We start from the raw sequence: 17,619 nt of genomic DNA, 5'->3' as shown, positions 1-17,619 counted from the left end.
TACTAACAGGGGGCAAAACCTAGTATAAAAATGAATGTATCTGCACTTGTGATGAGCACCGGGTGATGTATGAAGTGTTGAATCGCTATATTGTACACCTGAAACTAATACTACACTGTATGTTAACTGGAATTTAAATAAAAACTTAAAAAAAAGATGAGTGTATCTCAAGGAGCCTTCTTCCAATAATACCTTTGATGCAATTTCCTAGAAGGAGAGTATCTACATATGTTTGGGATAAAATCAGAAAGAACACATGAAATATGAGCAGCTTGGATACATGCATATATTTAATAATGAAACAATTCATCAACAACAAAAAAATTAGAAAAATTCATGAGACCTCAATGCTGTGGAAGAGAACGGGACATCAAGGCAAAAGATACAAAAACTGACCCAGAAGGCTGCCTGATGAGTGAAGCAAAGGCAAATTTGCTTAGCATAGTAGTATATGCCCTTGAAAAGAAAAATGTTTGGACAGGTACCCACTTATCTGACTGCTTGGAAGCTGACAGCCTTACTGTATGCTGCAGGGAAGGGAGGCAAAGAGCCAGGGAAGGGAAAGAGGGGCAAGGGGTAAGAGCAATATAGAATCCAGGGTAAGCAGATGGAAGAGACTGAGACAGTTACAAAGAGATGACTCTAAGGCCTTTTGTTTCCTCTGCAGTCTACAATAAACCTGTTCCAAGTCTTTAAGTATGTCAGTCAAGTCCAATGATCACATAATGAGTAGCACTAGGCACTGTGAAGGAATAGTGGAGGGAGTGGTCTACAAAAGTAAAGGATAACATGGTTCCTGGTCTCAAGGAGCTTACAGCCTATATGGGAGACAGATTCCACGCAAAAAACAAATTTACAAAGTAACATAAGTATAAATAAATATACACATGAATAAACAACATATGAAAGCTTAAGGGGTACTGGGTCAATAATTATTTAGAAGTTCCTAGGTCAAAGAAGGTTTTCTGAAGGAAAAATTGGGGAACTGAGTATAATGTTAGCAGAGAGTAGGGCATATGCAAAGGCATAGAAGTGGAAGTAAATATGTCATGTCCAGTAAGCAAATTAGCTTGATTAGAGTAGAAAGTCTAAATAGGTCTCGTTGAGAAGTATGGTGAAACAGTAGGGGGTTAATTCGGTGAAAGACACTGCAGTGTTAGGTCTGATCCCTAAAACAAACAGGGAAAGAGGTTTCCTTTAGGTAATGATGATAAGTAGCCATAGGGCCAGGAGCAACTCCACTGCTCTCAAGTTTTATGGTTACTCTGAGACAAAGAAATTAGCAATAGGATGGCAGAAAATTATTCAGCATCCTTGAGCAGTTCAAGAAGAAGGAACTGCCTTCTGCAAGAACTCTTACAAAATGGCAAATGAAAACAATCAATGAAATTCCTAGATATAAGATCCACCATCCAAAGGCCAGCCAGCTAGATCCCAGTAAAATCAAGTGCTCAAGCAGAATGTCCTAGACCGTTGTTACTAATTCTTGGTGGGGAGCCAATTGTGTACGCTTATAAAAGAATTTATTTTTGAGCTACCACGACAATCAACTTTGATCCTAACATTTTAGAAATTAAAATAGGAGGATGAGAAGAGCCCTAATCTATAGGGAATGCTCACGTCCCTGAAGGAGGACAGGTCAGTAAGGGCCCAAATTCTTCCCTGGTCTTTAAGTGGAAAGGCAAAATATCACACCTTGAAAAGAGGCTTTTCTCAGCCAAAGCAAGTAAGACCTCTTTCTTTAAGCCTATTGATCTGAAGCTGTTCCAGGAAGGAAAAAAAGAGTCCAGGCCAGATATTCAGCAGCAGCCGGAGTTGGACCCTATTTCACTAGAGTTCCGCTGGGAGGCGCTGGGTCCTACTGATGTTGAAATACACTGCTGAGGACCAATCTTGATGCCATTTGCCTGTAAAAGAAAAAGGCAAGAGTTCCCACCTCAGTGCTAAAGTAATTGGGATAAAAGACAGGGATAAAAAGAGAAATCAGAAATTACATTTTTTAGAAGCAGATATGGCTTTGGCAGGTAACCATGTGCCCGCCCAACTGATGCAGAACAATAATCTTCAACAATAAAGATAAGATGACCAGCTCAGATATAAGTATTATAGATGACTACAAGTGACTCTTGTGCCCATTTTTTTTTTAAGTGAGGGTGGAGGGGAAGGGGGCAGAGGGAGAAGGAGAGAGAAAATCTTTAAGCAGTCTCCAAGCCCAGGGCAGAGCCCAACATAGGGCTTGACCTCACAACCCCTGAGATCCTGACTTGAGCCGAAATCAACAGTTGGATGCTTAACCGACTGAGCCACCCAGGTACCTGTCTTGTGCCCATTTTTAAGGTAAGAGTCATATTTAGGTTTCATAGCGATGTGCAGAATCAGGATGAGATGAGGTTAAGAGCAGGAGGAGGCAAAAGAGTAGATGTCAGGGTGCCTGGGTGGCTCGGTTGGTTAAGCGACTGCCTTCGGCTCAGGTCATGATCCTGGAGTCCCGGGATCGAGTCCCGCATCGGGCTCCCTGCTCAGCGGGGAGTCTGCTTCTCCCTCTGACCCTCCCCCCTCTCATGCTCTCTATCTCATTCTCTCTCTCAAATAAATAAATAAAATCTTAAAAAAAAAAAAAGAGTAGATGTCAGCATTTAATTCTTTGTTTTGCCACAGAATCTGCTTTATAGAAATGGCCCTGTTGAGCAATTAGGAATTACATCACCCCTAAACACTGGGATAGTGCAAAGAAAATCTCCCATACTGTATAAACATTTTAGATACCAACTAATTATCTCTTTAAGCATTCTGGGCCCCAGACTTGAGAAAAAACAGAAAATGACAGATTTCTCTCTCCCTACTTAAAAAAATCAAGTATGAATTGGCATAGCTTCAAATAGCATGATGTTAGAAAGGAAATGCTTACGTTCTAGAGGATTTCTTGTCCTCTTTAACACAAAGCAAAGTTAACTGTCAGCCCCACCCCCCTTCTCACCTCATTGTGGACATCAAATAAACCCTGCTGGATCTTCCTATATATTTCTTTGGCTGTGTTAATGAAGGCCTAAAGGAGACATAAATCATATTATTAGGCTCAAGTTTAAGAAATCTAATAGGAAAAGGTAATACCTTTTCCTTAATACAAATATTACAAACACCTTAATACAAATATTATTCCCACTTGGATTTCTCAGGTATGAATTAGGAACCATTGAGACCAGAGTAAAAATACAGAAGTGCCCACCCCCTGCCCAAGTCTCTGTTTCAAAAAGAAAAAAGGGAGTATATGGTATTTTGATACTGAAGATATTCCCTAGATTGGCACCTTCTCCAAATAAAACATGATCTGTTTTCAATTAATTACTGAAGATACAGTCAATAGCAGGCTTCAGAATGACTACAGTAGAACCCATGAGATCCTCCAACTAAAATATTTACAAGCAACACTGGTGTCTAATCCACACTTACCAATTAATGTTACACAAGGCAAAAGTAAAACTCCACTGTAGGAATCAAGGCAAAACAAAAAAAAGGACAATTCCCTTAAAGGGAAACATGGTCAATGTGACCACAAGACATCGTTTCCTTAACTATGGTCTTATAGAAGAAAATTTTGAATAAAAGAATAAAGATATGGCGTCATCTCTCAAAAGCTTTCCCTACTTTTTCCCAAGTAGTACCTCTTCAACATTGCAGGCTGTTTTGGCTGACGTTTCCATAAAGATAAGTCCATGCTCCCGGGCAAAGGCCTCGCCTTCTTCTCTCTTCACATCCCTACGGGACTCTAAGTCACTGCAAGAGATTAATTGGGGAGAAAACTAAAAAAAGATCCAAGTGAAAGAAGAAACTCTTATTCTAAAAGATTCCCATGGCTGTTTCAACCAGCAGTTAATGCATGAAGAATGTGGATCCTACACGATTTTCTCTTAATACAGAGTTACTGATTTCTGTAGCTTCTTGGAAAATGGTTCTTCAAATTCATGACAGGTGCTGCATGGTTGAGGATAATACCTTACTCTCTTATAGAGAAAAAGGTTTATAGTTAGGCAAGCCCCAGGAGAACACAGCTGCCTTAACTCTCACTAGTCTCATTATTAACATATATAATAGCAGCTTGCCACCAGGGAAATAAAAGACTTAAGACAAAAATGTATAAAGTTAGGTGGTATGAGGGGAAAAAAGATAAAGCCACAGACTGAGAAAGAGAATCAGGTGGCATGGAAAGACTTTATGACAAGACAGGATAAAAGGCTGCAGACAAAGGTAAGGATGGACTATCTGACTTTCATTTTTCTAATGAAAATTAGAAAATTAGAAAATTTCTAAATTTGCATTTCAGAGATTTCCAGTTTTCCAACCATGCAAAGAAATCAAAGAGTAAGCTCACTGAAGAACAGCAAATCTATAAAATGTATATTTATCATTCACCAGCTGTGTGAAGACCTGGGGAGAACTACCCATCTAAATGTCTACCTCTAGCCCAGCTGCTCCTCTAAGCTCCAGATCTCTTGCCCATTTCTGTTCTTCATTTCCAGTCTGATGTGTAAAAGGGCACCTGACACATACATCAAAACAGAACTTCATCTTTTCCCCCAAACTACTTCTGCCCCAGGCTTCCACATCTCCATATAGAACAGAAGCTAAATCCAGGATGTCATAATTTTAACAGCTTTTCCTTCTTCACTCCAAACACCCAATTCATCCCAAAGCGAGGTACTTCCAAAATGCACCTTAACACCATCATTTTCCCTCTCTCTGGTGTCATCACCTGAGTCCATGCCACCATTCACATTTAGACTACTGAAATGAACATCCCACTTCAACCCCTGCTCCCCTCCAGGGTGATCTTTTAAAATCTAATCAAGCCACATCTCTGCTTAAAACTCTTAAAAGCTTCCTACTATATTTAGAATAAAATCCACATTTCTTCCTAAGGCCTGAAAGTGCTATGAGTTCTGGCACCTGCCTACCTTCCCAACCTCGTCTTGTACCATTCCCCCTTGATTCAGCCCAACCACACTGATTTCTTTCAATACCATGACCTTGCCAAGGTTCTTCCCAGTTCAAGGCTTTCAGTTTGCTCCCCCTCTCTGATACTTTTCTCTTTTTCAAACTGTGCCCACTGAACTCTTACCTATCCTTCAGGTTCCAGCTTAACTATCACCCTTAATTAAAAATAGTACCGTTACTCTCTTTTATAGCACCTTTCTTTCCTTCACTGCATTTATCACAATTTGTAATAAGACATAATTCCTTTTATATTTAATATTTATGTCTCCAATAAACTATAAGCTCTATAGGAGCAGGGGCATGACTCTTTCTTTCTCCCCTCATACACTCAGGGTCTGGCAAATAGACATTTAGAACACAGTTCAAATAAATGAGTAAAATAAGTCCGTGGCCACAGTTCTCAAAACGGTGCACTCTAGGCACTACTATAAACTCACAAGGGTGCCACAGGATACTTTTTGGTTTTTTTTGCCCCAGGATAAATTTTCAAGGGAAACACAGCTAACACTCAACATCAGAACACCACGTGAATTATAAGCTTAAAACAGTTGGCAAGGTCACTATCAGAACAAAATAGACCCTGCTCAATATTTGCATATGTTTGTGTAACCTGAATTTTTGGTAGCTGCTGTGATAAAAAGCAAGTACAAAACTGGGGCGCCTGGGTGGCTCAGTCAGTTAAGCGTCCAACTCTTGATTTTGGCTCAGGTCATGATCTCAGGGTCGTGAGATTTAGCCCCATGTCAGGCTCCACACTGGGTGTAGAGCCTCTTTAAGATTCTCACTCTCTAGTGCTGGAGATGCTCAGCACCATGGAGGACAATGGCTGGGAATCCCCTTTGTTTTCTGGGGTGCGGGGACTGCCCAAGGAGCCCTGCCATGTGGCTGCTGCAGGAAACCTGCAAGAGGGACCCGTTAGTTCTGCATGTTCTTGGAGGGAGAAATTGTGGGGAGAGAGGCAGATAAGCACATTTTTTAGAGCTGGGAAAGAGCTCAGCCTTGGATTCACTCTTTACTCTAGAAGAACGGAGTGAACTTGTGTAAGATATTAACAGAGGACTTTTCCACTCTAAATTCTTTTTTTTTTTTTAAGATTTTGTTTATTTGACAGAGAGAGCGAGCCAGAGAGCACAAGCAGGGGGAGTGGCAGAGGGAGAAGCAGCGGACTCCCCGCTGAGCAGGGAGCCTGATGCGGTGCTGGATCCCCGGACCCTGGGATCATGACCTGAGCCGAAGGCAGACACTTAATTAACCAACTGAGCCACCCAGGCGCCCCGACCCTAAATTTTTTTTAATGCTTCTTGTGACGATTGGTACGAGATTTAGGGTTTACCTATTTTATTTCATTCTTTAGTTGTAGGTAGCAGTAGAGTGAGCTGCCCTCTCAGGCAGAACTGGCATTGGGGGCAGAGTAGTAGATCTGTTAATTATAAAGTTTATGCCTTAACACTTTGAATCTGTTTGTTTTTTTTTTTTTTTGATAGATTACCTCAGTAAATTTAAGAGTTTTTTAAAATGTAAATCTAAAGCAATTAAGTTTCTCTTTGGGGGGCGCCTGGGTGGCTCGGTCATTAAGCGTCTGCCTTCGGCTCGGGTCATGATCCCAGGGTCCTGCGATGGAGCCCTGCTTCAGGCTCCCTGCTCCATGGGAGGCCTGCTTCTCCCTCTCCCACTTCCCCTGCTTGAGTTCCCTCTCTCGCTGCGTCTCTCTCTGTCAAATAAATAAAATCTTAAAAAAAAAAAAATTTCTCTTTGGGGAGCCTAGTGGCTCAGTCTGTTAAGAGTCTGACTTTGGCTCTTGTCATGATCTCAGGGTCCTGGGATCGAGCCCCACATGGGCTCCCTGCTCAGTGAGGAGTCTGCTTGTCCTTCTCCCTCTGCCTGCCGCTCCCCTCGCTTGTGCTCTGTCTCTGTTTCTCTCTCCTCCTGCCCCGCCATGCATGCATTTTCTCTCTCAAAGTAAATAAAATCCTTAAAAATGGTTAAAATGATAAATTCTACCTTATGCATATTTTACAATTATTTTTTATTTTATTTTTTTATTTTATTTTATTTTTTACTAAGAGCACCATAAAGTAAAAAAGTTTAGGGACCGAGTGATTCAATGTCCATAGAGCACTTACATGACTTCTGGTCCTTATTATTTCTACAAATAAAATTTTACCTCTTATTCCCAATCAGCATGATAACCATGTTGGAGCTGGAGTGTTGCCGGGCATCCTCTAACCAGGAGGTCAGGTGGTTGAAGGTTTCACGCCTACAGCAGAGAAGTTTAAAAGTGGGTCAGAGGTCTATTTCCAAATGCCAAAGTAATTCCAAACACATGGGAAAAGGGGGAAAGCTACATGTCTAAAAGAAAATATTAGAGAAGTCTTTCTTCTTTAGCATTCACCAGAACCAGAACACAGAAAAGAAAAAGATTTTGAGAACATGGGGAAAAGGCTCCCTCCGGCCCAGCTGATCTGACTCACCTTGTGATATCGTACACCAGCAGTGCTCCAGCAGCTCCCCTGTAGTAGGACCGGGTGATAGAGCGGAAGGATTCTTGCCCAGCCTTTCCCACCAACATGGCAACAAAGAAATCCCAACAAAACCAGGTTATTTCCAGAGCAAGGACTTGATCACATGCCACTCTAACACAAAGGACTTAACTTTAAAAAAGAACTTTTATTAAGAAAAGAGAATTAGAGGGGCGCCTGGGTGGCTCAGTTGTTAAACGTCTGTCTTTGGCTTGGGTCATGGTCCCGGGGTCCTGGGATCGAGCCCTGCATCGAGCTCCCTGCTCCACGGGAAGCCTGCTTCTCCCTCTCCCACTCCCCCCGCTTATGTTCCTGCTCTTGCTATCTTTTTGTCAAATAAATAAAATCTTTAAAAAAAAAAATTCACACTCTACATTTCCATACGGGGCCAAGATATTTATAACTGAGCAATTTATTAATGCCCCCATATATTGGGTACTTTTGCTTTCTTGATGGAATAGTTGTGGGTTATTTTTCCTCCTTACAGGCAGCAAAAGCATCTTTTAAATAATAATAGTATATTATTATTAATAATATCCTAGGCACTGAATCTGTCCTATTAGAAGTTTTCACATTCTTGTACTGGCTCAGTAGGTGGAGAATCTATTGATCTCGGGGTCGTGAGTACGTGCTCCATCCACAATGGGTGTAGAGATTGTTCAAATAATAAATAAATCTCAAAAAAAAAAAAGTTTTCACATTCTTTTTTTTTTTTTTTTAAAGATTTTATTTATTTGACACACACACACACACAGAGCACACATCGGGAGCGGCAAAGAGAGAGGGAAACGCCGACTCCCCATTGAGCAGGGAGCCCAATGCGGGACTCAATCCCAGGACCCTGAGATCATGGCCTGATCTGATGGCAGGTACTTAACCGAGCCACCCAGGCACCCCAAGTTTTCACATTCTTGAAATCATTTATTCTCGTATCCCTACATTAAGGTTAAGAAGGAAAACTATTCATATTTTAAAGATGAGGGAAAAATGGCCTTCTCATAGTATAAAAACAGCAACAGTGAATACTAACACAAATGGGAAAATTGAAGCTCAAAGGGTAACTGGCCAAAAGTTATAAAATCTGTAAATGCTGAATCCATAATTAAACTTAGGATCTTAGTGCATCCCAGCACAAAGATTTGTTCTATTAGCCATTACATCATATAATCTAAACCTGGATTTGAAGGTGAGAAGAGAGTTCCAGTACATTAATTCTAAGGTTATTTTTCCAACAACATGAGACTCTCTTTCTACAAGAATCATACAAATGTTTTAGTGAGTTGTGTACCTCTTAGAACACCAAAATCAAAAATAATTCTAAAGAACTTTGTTGGGAATATTAACAACACTTTAAGATTTAAAACGTATTTTTCCCCTTTAACAGCTCACTTAACATTTTATTTAGTCCCTAATAGTTTTAGGTCTTAAATTATTTGATTACCATTCTGCTTTTACCTTACTTTTTCTCCTCTTCTGCTATGTTGAAAGGCCCCTCCCTCCCTGTGGCCTTCTAGGAACTAAAGGGAAATCTTGAGGGAGGCCTATGTGATGGTTGAAACACATGGCAGCATTTAACTTTAGCAGCTAAAAATACTTCCAGAGGTTCATCAGAAAATGCCTCTTAAAACCAAATCCCTTGAGTGGCTGGGTGGTGGCTCAGTCGATTGAGTGTCTGACTCTTGATTTCAGCTCATGTCATGATCTCACAGTCGTGGGATCAAGCCCATGTTGGGCTTCCTGCTGAGCGGAGAGACTACTTCTCTCCTTCTCCCTTTGCCCCCTTCCCCTGCTTGCACGCATGTGCTTGCGTTCTCTAACATAAATAAATAAATATTTTTTAAAAAATCCCTGGGGTGCCTGGGTGGCTCAGGCGGGTAAGCATTTGCCTTAGGCTCAGGTCATGATCCCAGAGTCCTGGGACTGAACCCCATGTTAGGCTCCCTGCCTGGCAGGGTGTCTGCTTCTCCCTCTCCCTCTGCCCCACCCGTACTGATTTTTTCTCTCTCTCAAAATAAATAAATAAATTTTTTTAAGTTAAAAATTAAAAAACAAAAATCAAATCCCTTTACTTCTTCATCTGAGTCCAGTTCATGAACTTTTGTTCAACCAATAACCTAGAAAGAGATGAGTGGTTCAATTTGGGCTGGTCTGTGTTGGTTTGAGGTATCTTTGTCCAACCCCATTAAACAAATCTGAAGCAGCAAAGAATTAAGATGGAGGTATGATATAAAGCATGATAAAGAGAATTAACACCTTTTGAATTTTCTCCCAAGTGGAAGAATCGTATTATGGTTTCAAGATATATACAATTAACCCTCGCATAACACGGGTTTGAACATCTCAGGTCCACTTACACACAGATTTTTTTATAGCACGGCACTGTAAATGCATTTTCTCTCCCTTACAGTCTTATTTATTTTTTATTTTTTTTAAAGATCTAGCCATCCCTTTTTGTTGTTGGTTTTTAAAGCATTTTATTTATTTGACAAAGAAAGACACAGCGAGAGAGGGAGCACAAGCAGGGGGAGTGGGAAAGGAAGCAGGCTTCCCGTGGAGCAGGAAGCCCGATGCGGGGCTCGATCCCAGAACCCTGAGATCATGAACTAAATCGAAGGTAGACACTTAACGACTGAGCCACCCAGGTGCCCCTTATTTTTTTTTTATTTTTTTTAAAGATTTTATTTATTTGAGAGAGAGAGAATGGGAGATAGAGAGCACGAGAGGGAAGAGGGTCAGAGGGAGAAGCAGACTCCCTGCTGAGCAGGGAGCCCAATGTGGGACTCGATCCCGGGACTTCAGGATCATGACCTGAGCCGAAGGTAGCCACTTAACCAACTGAGCCACCCAGGCGCCCTATTTTTATTTTTTTTAAGCCCCAATGCGGAGTTTGAACTCACAACCCTGAGATCAAGACCTGAGCTGAGATCAAGAGTCAGATGCTTAACCAACTGAGCCATCCAAGCAGCCCTCTCCTTTATGGTTTTTTGTGGGGCTTTTTTTAGGATTTTCATTCATTTATCTGAGAGAGAGAGAGAGCATGCACAAGCAGGGGGAGTGGCAGGGAGAGGGAGAAGCAGGTTCCCCGCCAAGCAGAGAGCCCGATGAGGGGCTCAATCCCAGGACCTTGGGATCATGACCTGAGCCAAAGGCAGACGCTTAAACCACTGAGCCACCCAGGCACCGCTCCCTTATGGTTTCCTTAATAACAGTTTCTTTTCTCTAGCTTACTTTATCATAAGGATACAGTATATAATACATATAACATACAAAATATATGTTAATCGATTTTTTGTAAGCCTTCTGGTCAACAGTAGGTTATTAGCAGTTAAGTTTTTGGGGATGCCTTGCTAGCTTAGTCAGAAGAGCACGCAACCCTTGATCTCAGGGTCATGAGTTCAAGCCCAAGCCCACGTTGCATGTAGAGATTACTTAAATAAATAAAATTTTTTTAAAAAGCAGTTAAGTTTTGGGGGAGTCAAAAGTCATACGCAGATTTTTGACTGTACAGGGGTTGATGTCCCTAAGCCCCACATTGTTTTAAGGGTCAACTATCTTTTTTTTTTTTAAAGATTTTATTTATTTATTTGAGAAAGAGAGAATGAGAGATAGCACGAGAGGGAAGAGGGTCAGAGGGAGAAGCAGACTCCCCGCTGAGCAGGGAGCCCGATGCGGAACTCGATCCCGGGACTCCAGGATCATGACCTGAGCCAAGGGCAGTCGCTTAACCAACTGAGCCACCCAGGTGCCCAAGGGTCAACTATCGTTTGAAGTATCAATTCCTAAAAAGTCAGAAAGGCTCATTTTCTAAGAATCAAAATGCATTCTGAAGTAAAATACAAATGAATTTGGGATTGACCAGTATTTTATATTAACTACAGTATAATGTCTCTTTGTTTAGCATGGGTTATTTGGGCAATTATATGTACAGAATGAAAAGGGATAAACAATAATATGGCTCTCTAGGGGCATGTGGCTGGCTTAGTTGGTGGAACACATGACTCTTGACCTCAGGGTCATGAGTTCAAGCCCCACATTGGGCACGGAACCTACTAAAAAGAAAAAAAAAGGTAATACAGCTCTCTAAATCCTTATCAATAACCAGAACAGTAACAACAGAAAACTCTGGGTAAGTTGATCTCTTTAAAAATTCCCTCATGGGGGGCACCTGGGTGGCTCAGTTGGTTGAGCGACTGCCTTCGGCTCGGGTCATGATCCTGGAGTCCCGGGATCGAGTCCCACATCGGGCTCCCTGCTCAGCGGGGAGTCTGCTTCTCCCTCTGACCCTCTTCCCTCTCGTGCTCTCTATCTCTCGTTCTCCCTCTCTCAAATAAATAAATAAAATCTTAAAAAAAAAAAAATTCCCTCATGGTAATCCCTAAATATTTTCACGTAGGATGACTTTGGGAATATGTGAGAAAATGGGGTCAACAAAATGGGAAACCAAGGTGGGTAAGCAATGAGTAGATCAGGGCTGACAAGGGAAAAAAGATCAGGCTTACCCAGAAGAGTGCAGACAAGAAACACACCACATTATAGGCAGGAATCTCTTAAAAATTTCAAGTAGAAAACCTTGTATTCTTTTTTTTTTTAAGATTTTATTTATTTGAGAGACAGGATGAGAGAGAGAGAGAGAGAGTATGAGAGGGGGAAGGGTGAAAGGGAGAAGCAGACTCCCAGCTGAGCAGGGAGCCTGATGCAGGACTCGATCCTGGGACTCCAGGATCACGACCTGAGCTGAAGGCAGTCACTTAACCAACTGAGCCACCCAGGTGCTCCGAAAACCTAGTATTCTGAAACCTGATCTCTTTTTATGGTTCAACAAAAATTAGTCTAATCTCAAAATAATTATTAAAAGAGAACAGAAAACAACTAGCCCAGTTGCATCACAAGTGACTATCAGGCCATATGGTCCTTGAGGATCCTGTCAACAGAGCAGTGGCTCTCAACTTTCTTATTTTATGATCCACTGTGTCTCATGTTACCATGTAAGGAGGAAAAAAAAAAAAACACAAAAGCCAGGAAACCAACACTTAGACACTCTCATAACTGTGACCATAGCACTAACTGGAAGCTCTTGGGTCTCCTGGCATGAAAACATCCATTTTTAGAAATGGTGGAGGTTTAAGTTAAAAAGGCAGAACTAGCTATTACCAGTCTTGACATCTACAGGTTTCACTCTGTCACCTGCTCAGAATTTGTCCTATGGCCTCTTTAGGGGGGCAAATATACCTTTGCGGGAAATATAAAAATTAGGAGATAGTAAAAGGAGAGTTACAAGATACATACTTCGGTTAATAGTGACAAAGAACCCCTGGGCCCAAACAATGAAAGGAGAAGGGAATGAGTGATGAGTGACAGCTGTTTAAGAAATATATGAACTTAACCTTGGCAACAAACATAGAGTATATCTCTTGGGTTTAGCTGGGAGGAAAAGGCTAGAGACAAAACTAGTCAAAAGAACAAGTCTGGAAGATTCAGAGGTATGTGGCTAGTGCTGCCACTATTAGAAACGTAAAGTCTGTTCAGAAGGGCAAAAGGTTATTAAAATACTTGCAAATATGACCAAATGACGTACAAAAGAATATGATCCTAGTTAAAAGCACCTCATAAATGAGCGCAACCAAAGGTGGTAACAACCTTGGAGGCCACCAGAAAAAGATTCTGCAAAAAGGGCTTAGAGCAGCAAGTTAACTTACAGTTGACTCGGGAACAAGAGGGGAGTTAGGGAGGCCTGCCACCATGCAGTCGAAATTCCTCGTATAACTTCAACCCCTCCAAACCTTAACTACCAATAACCTACTGCTGACCAGAAGCCTTACCCATAACATATGTTGATCAACATGTTTTGTATGTTATTTCTATTAAACACTGTATTTTTACAGTAAAACAAGCTAGAGAATAATAACATTAAGAAAATACATTTACAGTACCGTAGTACATTTACTGAAAAAATTTGCATATGAACGGACCTGCGCAATTCAAACACACGTTGTTCAAGGACCAATTGTACTTTTAAGACAGATACCTGCATGCGTAGGGAGATGGAGGATGGGAGGAGGGTAAGGGGAGGAAAAAAAGGAAAAAAATCACTGTACTGCTTATAGCTATAAGGGCTTCAGCTCTTGAGTTTTGAAAAAAAAACCAGAATGAAATAATAAGTAAACAAAAGCAGATTTTAGCTGAATATCAAGAACTTTGTGCTTGCTTCCTTCAACTTTAAATAAAGACAGGGATATTATTTTCCTTAGAGAAAAGAAAGATACAAATCAAATGAGATAATACACATAAAATCAGTTTATGTGGATAAAACAAAATTATACTAAGTCAAGATAAATTTTAGCAGTACTACATTTGTCAAATTTTAAAATACGCATAACCTCTGACCCAGATTTTCCATTTCTGGGCAGGCATTCCACAGAAATTCTCAAACTATTTGCATAAAGATGTAGTAATCAAGGACATTCAGTGAAAATTTGCAAAGGTGAAAACTGGAAACCTGAATTTCCATCATTGGGAGTATAGCTAAACAAATGATGGTACAGACTTTTTATGAGTCTATATAGTGCTTAAAAGAAATGAGGTAGAGATGTATGTATCAATACAGAAGTATCCAAAACATAGAAATTATTAAATAAAAAAACTAACATAGCTAGGTCTACTCGGCCATGATTCTATGCAGGTAAAACTAACAAGAACAAAACCACTACCATGTACTTGTACATGTGTATGTATCTGAGAACACAAAGAAGTCTGAAAGCATAAGCACTGAAACATTCACACTGATTAGGCAGAAACCAGGAATGGAAGGAAGAGATGTGTGTGTGTGAAAGGGGACATTCACATTTTATTCTATACACTTATATTGTTTGCTTTTATTTTTACCAGGACAAATTCATACATTACTTGGGTAATTTAAAATAAAAATACAAAGACACGGCATTCAGAATTTTAACTGTAACAGATGAAAGTGAAAACTCTCCCTCTACGCTCATCTTCACCATCAGCCCCACCCTCATGGCCCCTTGCCCCCGCATCAGCCTTTACTGTTCTGTTTGGATCTTGGTCAGGGACTAAATTATCCTGTTCTCTCTCACCGTATCCCAGATTTGCAGTTTGATTTGTTTTCCATCAATGTTGACCATACGGGCCCCAAACTCCACACCTGTCAGTGAAAAGCAAAAGAAAGGATGTGATTCTCATGAACATCACCCATGTTGAGAGGTTCATGTTTTTCCCCAATGTGCCCACTGACTCCTTCTCTGTCTGCACTCAGTACCACTAAGCCCATTATTGCTATTTGCTACAATTAATTTTGTGTTTCTTGAACTTTCATTTTCCTTCTAGAATTAAAAAATTGTAATCTAGGTGATAATGACCCCAGGAATGTAACCAAAAAGCAGAAATGGAGATGAAAGTAAGAAGTAGAAAGGGTGAATGTATTTTTAGTAATGTTAACACTTAAATTTCATTAGATAATTAATGTTTAATTTGTAACTTTTTAAAAAAAAAATCTAAAAACTTTGAAATATTTCCTAACATTTTCTCAAAGTCACTCTCTAATCCAGTATTTTTTTTGTAATTCCATAATTTTTTGTTTGAGAAAAGAGCCTAAGAAATAGGTTCCCAAGGAGGATACATTTCAGATCTCTAACTAATTCCCACAGTTCATTAGAAAATAGCCTTCCTCACAGGAATACGGAAACTGACAGGCTGAATAAGGTTTTGGTTTACCTGGCATTCATCTTCTTTCAAGTAATGTTAGGACAAAATTTAAAATTGAAGGTCGCTCAAACTGAAAATACTTGATCATAAGTCAATTTGTCCTATGTTCTATTTTTATATAGTATTTTACTAGAGAAATTCTGATTTCCAAGTAAGAAAGAGCGCTAATTTAGCTTCTGCTAAAGGGCTGATAGGTGCCTATTCAGTGCCCCCCCACACAATATTATCAGGACTCTCTCTCTCAACTCTAAGATGCTGCAGTTAAAAAGATATAAAAAATTCTTTTACTACTCTAGACTGCTTCATCAAGAGCAGTGATACCTACTGAAAAAAAGTCACTAGATTTTTTTTTTTTCCCCTTTCTGGACAATAGAAATGGAATCTCAATAGCGAATTAAAAAATAAAATTTGCCTTTTATGCAACTTCTCCCAATTATGCACTCAGAGATCCTTGTATTTTACACATATTTTCTATCCAACTGTCTTATCTTGGTATATAAGTCTGAATTCAAAAAGAAACAGAGCCTATACGGGACTCTGGCAAAAACTTGATCAATTCATTCCTCCACTTTAAAATTTGTCATTTTCTCACTACCTTCAGCTGTTTTAGAACTTGGTCCCTAATTCATTCTCTAGCTTTATTTTTTTTGCCACTCTCCACTTGAAATTTCATGCTCTAGCCATATTACTTTGTTTTCCAAAGGTAGTCTGATCTGACATTCCTGAGTATTTGCAAATATTATTCCCTCTTGCCCTGACCAGTTTTCCATCTCTACAACCCCTGTGCCTGGCTAACTCTTGTTCATTCAATTTTCAGCCTCTCCTCCCCTTCTACTACAGGAATTTACTTAGTCTCTGATCCAGCCCCACCTCCTACATTGGAAGACTAAATTACTTAAGGACAGGCACAATGTCTGCCTGGTTAGGCACTATATACCATTAGCACCTATTACACTGTACTCACTTCATATTAACTTACAAAGATATTTTCCTGTAGATGTTATCCTCTAAATCCTTTTCTAACCCCATTACTTATTTGGCTCTGAATAAGGTGTTTGGGAACAGAAGTAGCTTCAGATTTCAATAAGGTGGGATTTGGAAGTAGCGATACGGTAAGAATGGGAGTTAGGGATTTTATCCAGAACCTGCACCTGCATGGCAAGAAGGCTAGTTTCATATACATTATTCATTTGGAGTGGGGTTATGGAGATTATGGGGAAGGGGTTGTTGAAGTCCCAGAAGGCCCCCGCCTTAACACAAATGTGCAGCAAATGTTTATGCCTTCCATAATCACAAGTGTGATTTTGTTATTCTACTACACTCTTTTCCTTAAAGGTCATCTGTTTTACCTACCTTCTACTTAGAAGGGAGCCCTGGGAGGGCTCTTCATATTTACTTCTTCCTCTCCAACACACACAAAAATCTGCATGTTGGTGATCACTTTGAAAAACATACGTGACGTTTGCACTAACTTACCGCAAAACAAGGTGAGTTTTTGAATAAAGCAGTTAAGCTTTCGTGGGATTTTCCATAAACATACAAATTATATTTAGGAAAAAAAAAAACAGGGCAATGAACTCATATCTCACGCCCATCTCTGAAGTTGCCTTTCAATGATTTACTCCCCTTTACACCACTCCCCATTTATCAGCATTTGGTTAGTCACTCTTTATTACAATACATAACCTTGGACTAGCTTAAAAATAGGAAAAGGTAACTTTTTAATTCGAATACCGAAGCCTGCTAACTTTCCATTTCAGCTAGTCAGGTTTCGTTATCTCTTCTGGGACAGGCACATGGACTTACCTATTGTGAGGTCGTGGACAGGCTGGAACCGCTTGTCCGTAAACTGTAGGAGGAGACATGACTTCCCCACACCTAAAAGAGGAAGACGCACGTTCTAGGAGTCACGCGGCCCAAGAACAATCTCGAGTCCGGGCGTCCGGGGCTGGGGAAGGGGAGCCCCGAGCCCCGCCCCCGGCCGCCCCGCCCCCGCCCGCTCTTCACTTAATCGCCCAGCCCACTAAATGAGCCCCGCCCCACGCCCGGATTTGTGAACTTCGGATCCCCGCCCCAGCCGTGAGGGCAGTCGCCCGCAGGTTACCTGTGTCCCCGATGATGATGTACTTGAAGAGATAAGCATAAGTCATGGTCCCGTTTCCTCTGGATTCCGGGTCCGCCCGACTTCCACAACCACTTACCTCCGGCCTCTCTAGCCGCACAATCTACCGATCTCTGGCCCCTCTAGCCCAGATCACGTCTCTATTGCTCTCCCCTGAAATTCTCTCTGGGTCGGAGCGACTGTAATACCCGGACAGCACCTCCAGGGACGCCTCCAATACTTCTATTTGCCATTATCCCACCAAGCTCCAGGGGGCGGTAGCTA

The 17,619-nt window shown here is 40.9% G+C and overlaps 1 protein-coding gene across 1 annotated transcript; it reads right to left on the bottom strand.

Annotated features, from left to right (window-relative positions):
• Nucleotides 1-272: 272 nt before the first annotated feature.
• RAB2B (RAB2B, member RAS oncogene family) lies at nt 273-17,532 on the bottom strand. Its single transcript, XM_027572751.2, has 8 exons — nt 17,338-17,532; nt 17,040-17,111; nt 14,606-14,673; nt 7,464-7,546; nt 7,157-7,249; nt 3,663-3,774; nt 2,978-3,046; nt 273-1,907 (listed from the first exon to the last, which is right to left on the bottom strand). Exons 1-8 carry the CDS (start codon nt 17,381-17,383, stop codon nt 1,800-1,802), a joined length of 651 nt encoding a protein of 216 aa, XP_027428552.2. The 5' UTR covers nt 17,384-17,532; the 3' UTR covers nt 273-1,799.
• Nucleotides 17,533-17,619: the final 87 nt, after the last annotated feature.

Source organism: Zalophus californianus, chromosome 6 (assembly GCF_009762305.2).
Source record: "Zalophus californianus isolate mZalCal1 chromosome 6, mZalCal1.pri.v2, whole genome shotgun sequence".
In the NCBI taxonomy this organism is placed as follows: domain Eukaryota; kingdom Metazoa; phylum Chordata; class Mammalia; order Carnivora; family Otariidae; genus Zalophus; species Zalophus californianus.
Note: the sequence above shows the minus strand (reverse complement) of the source record. Positions and strands in the feature narration are given on the sequence as shown.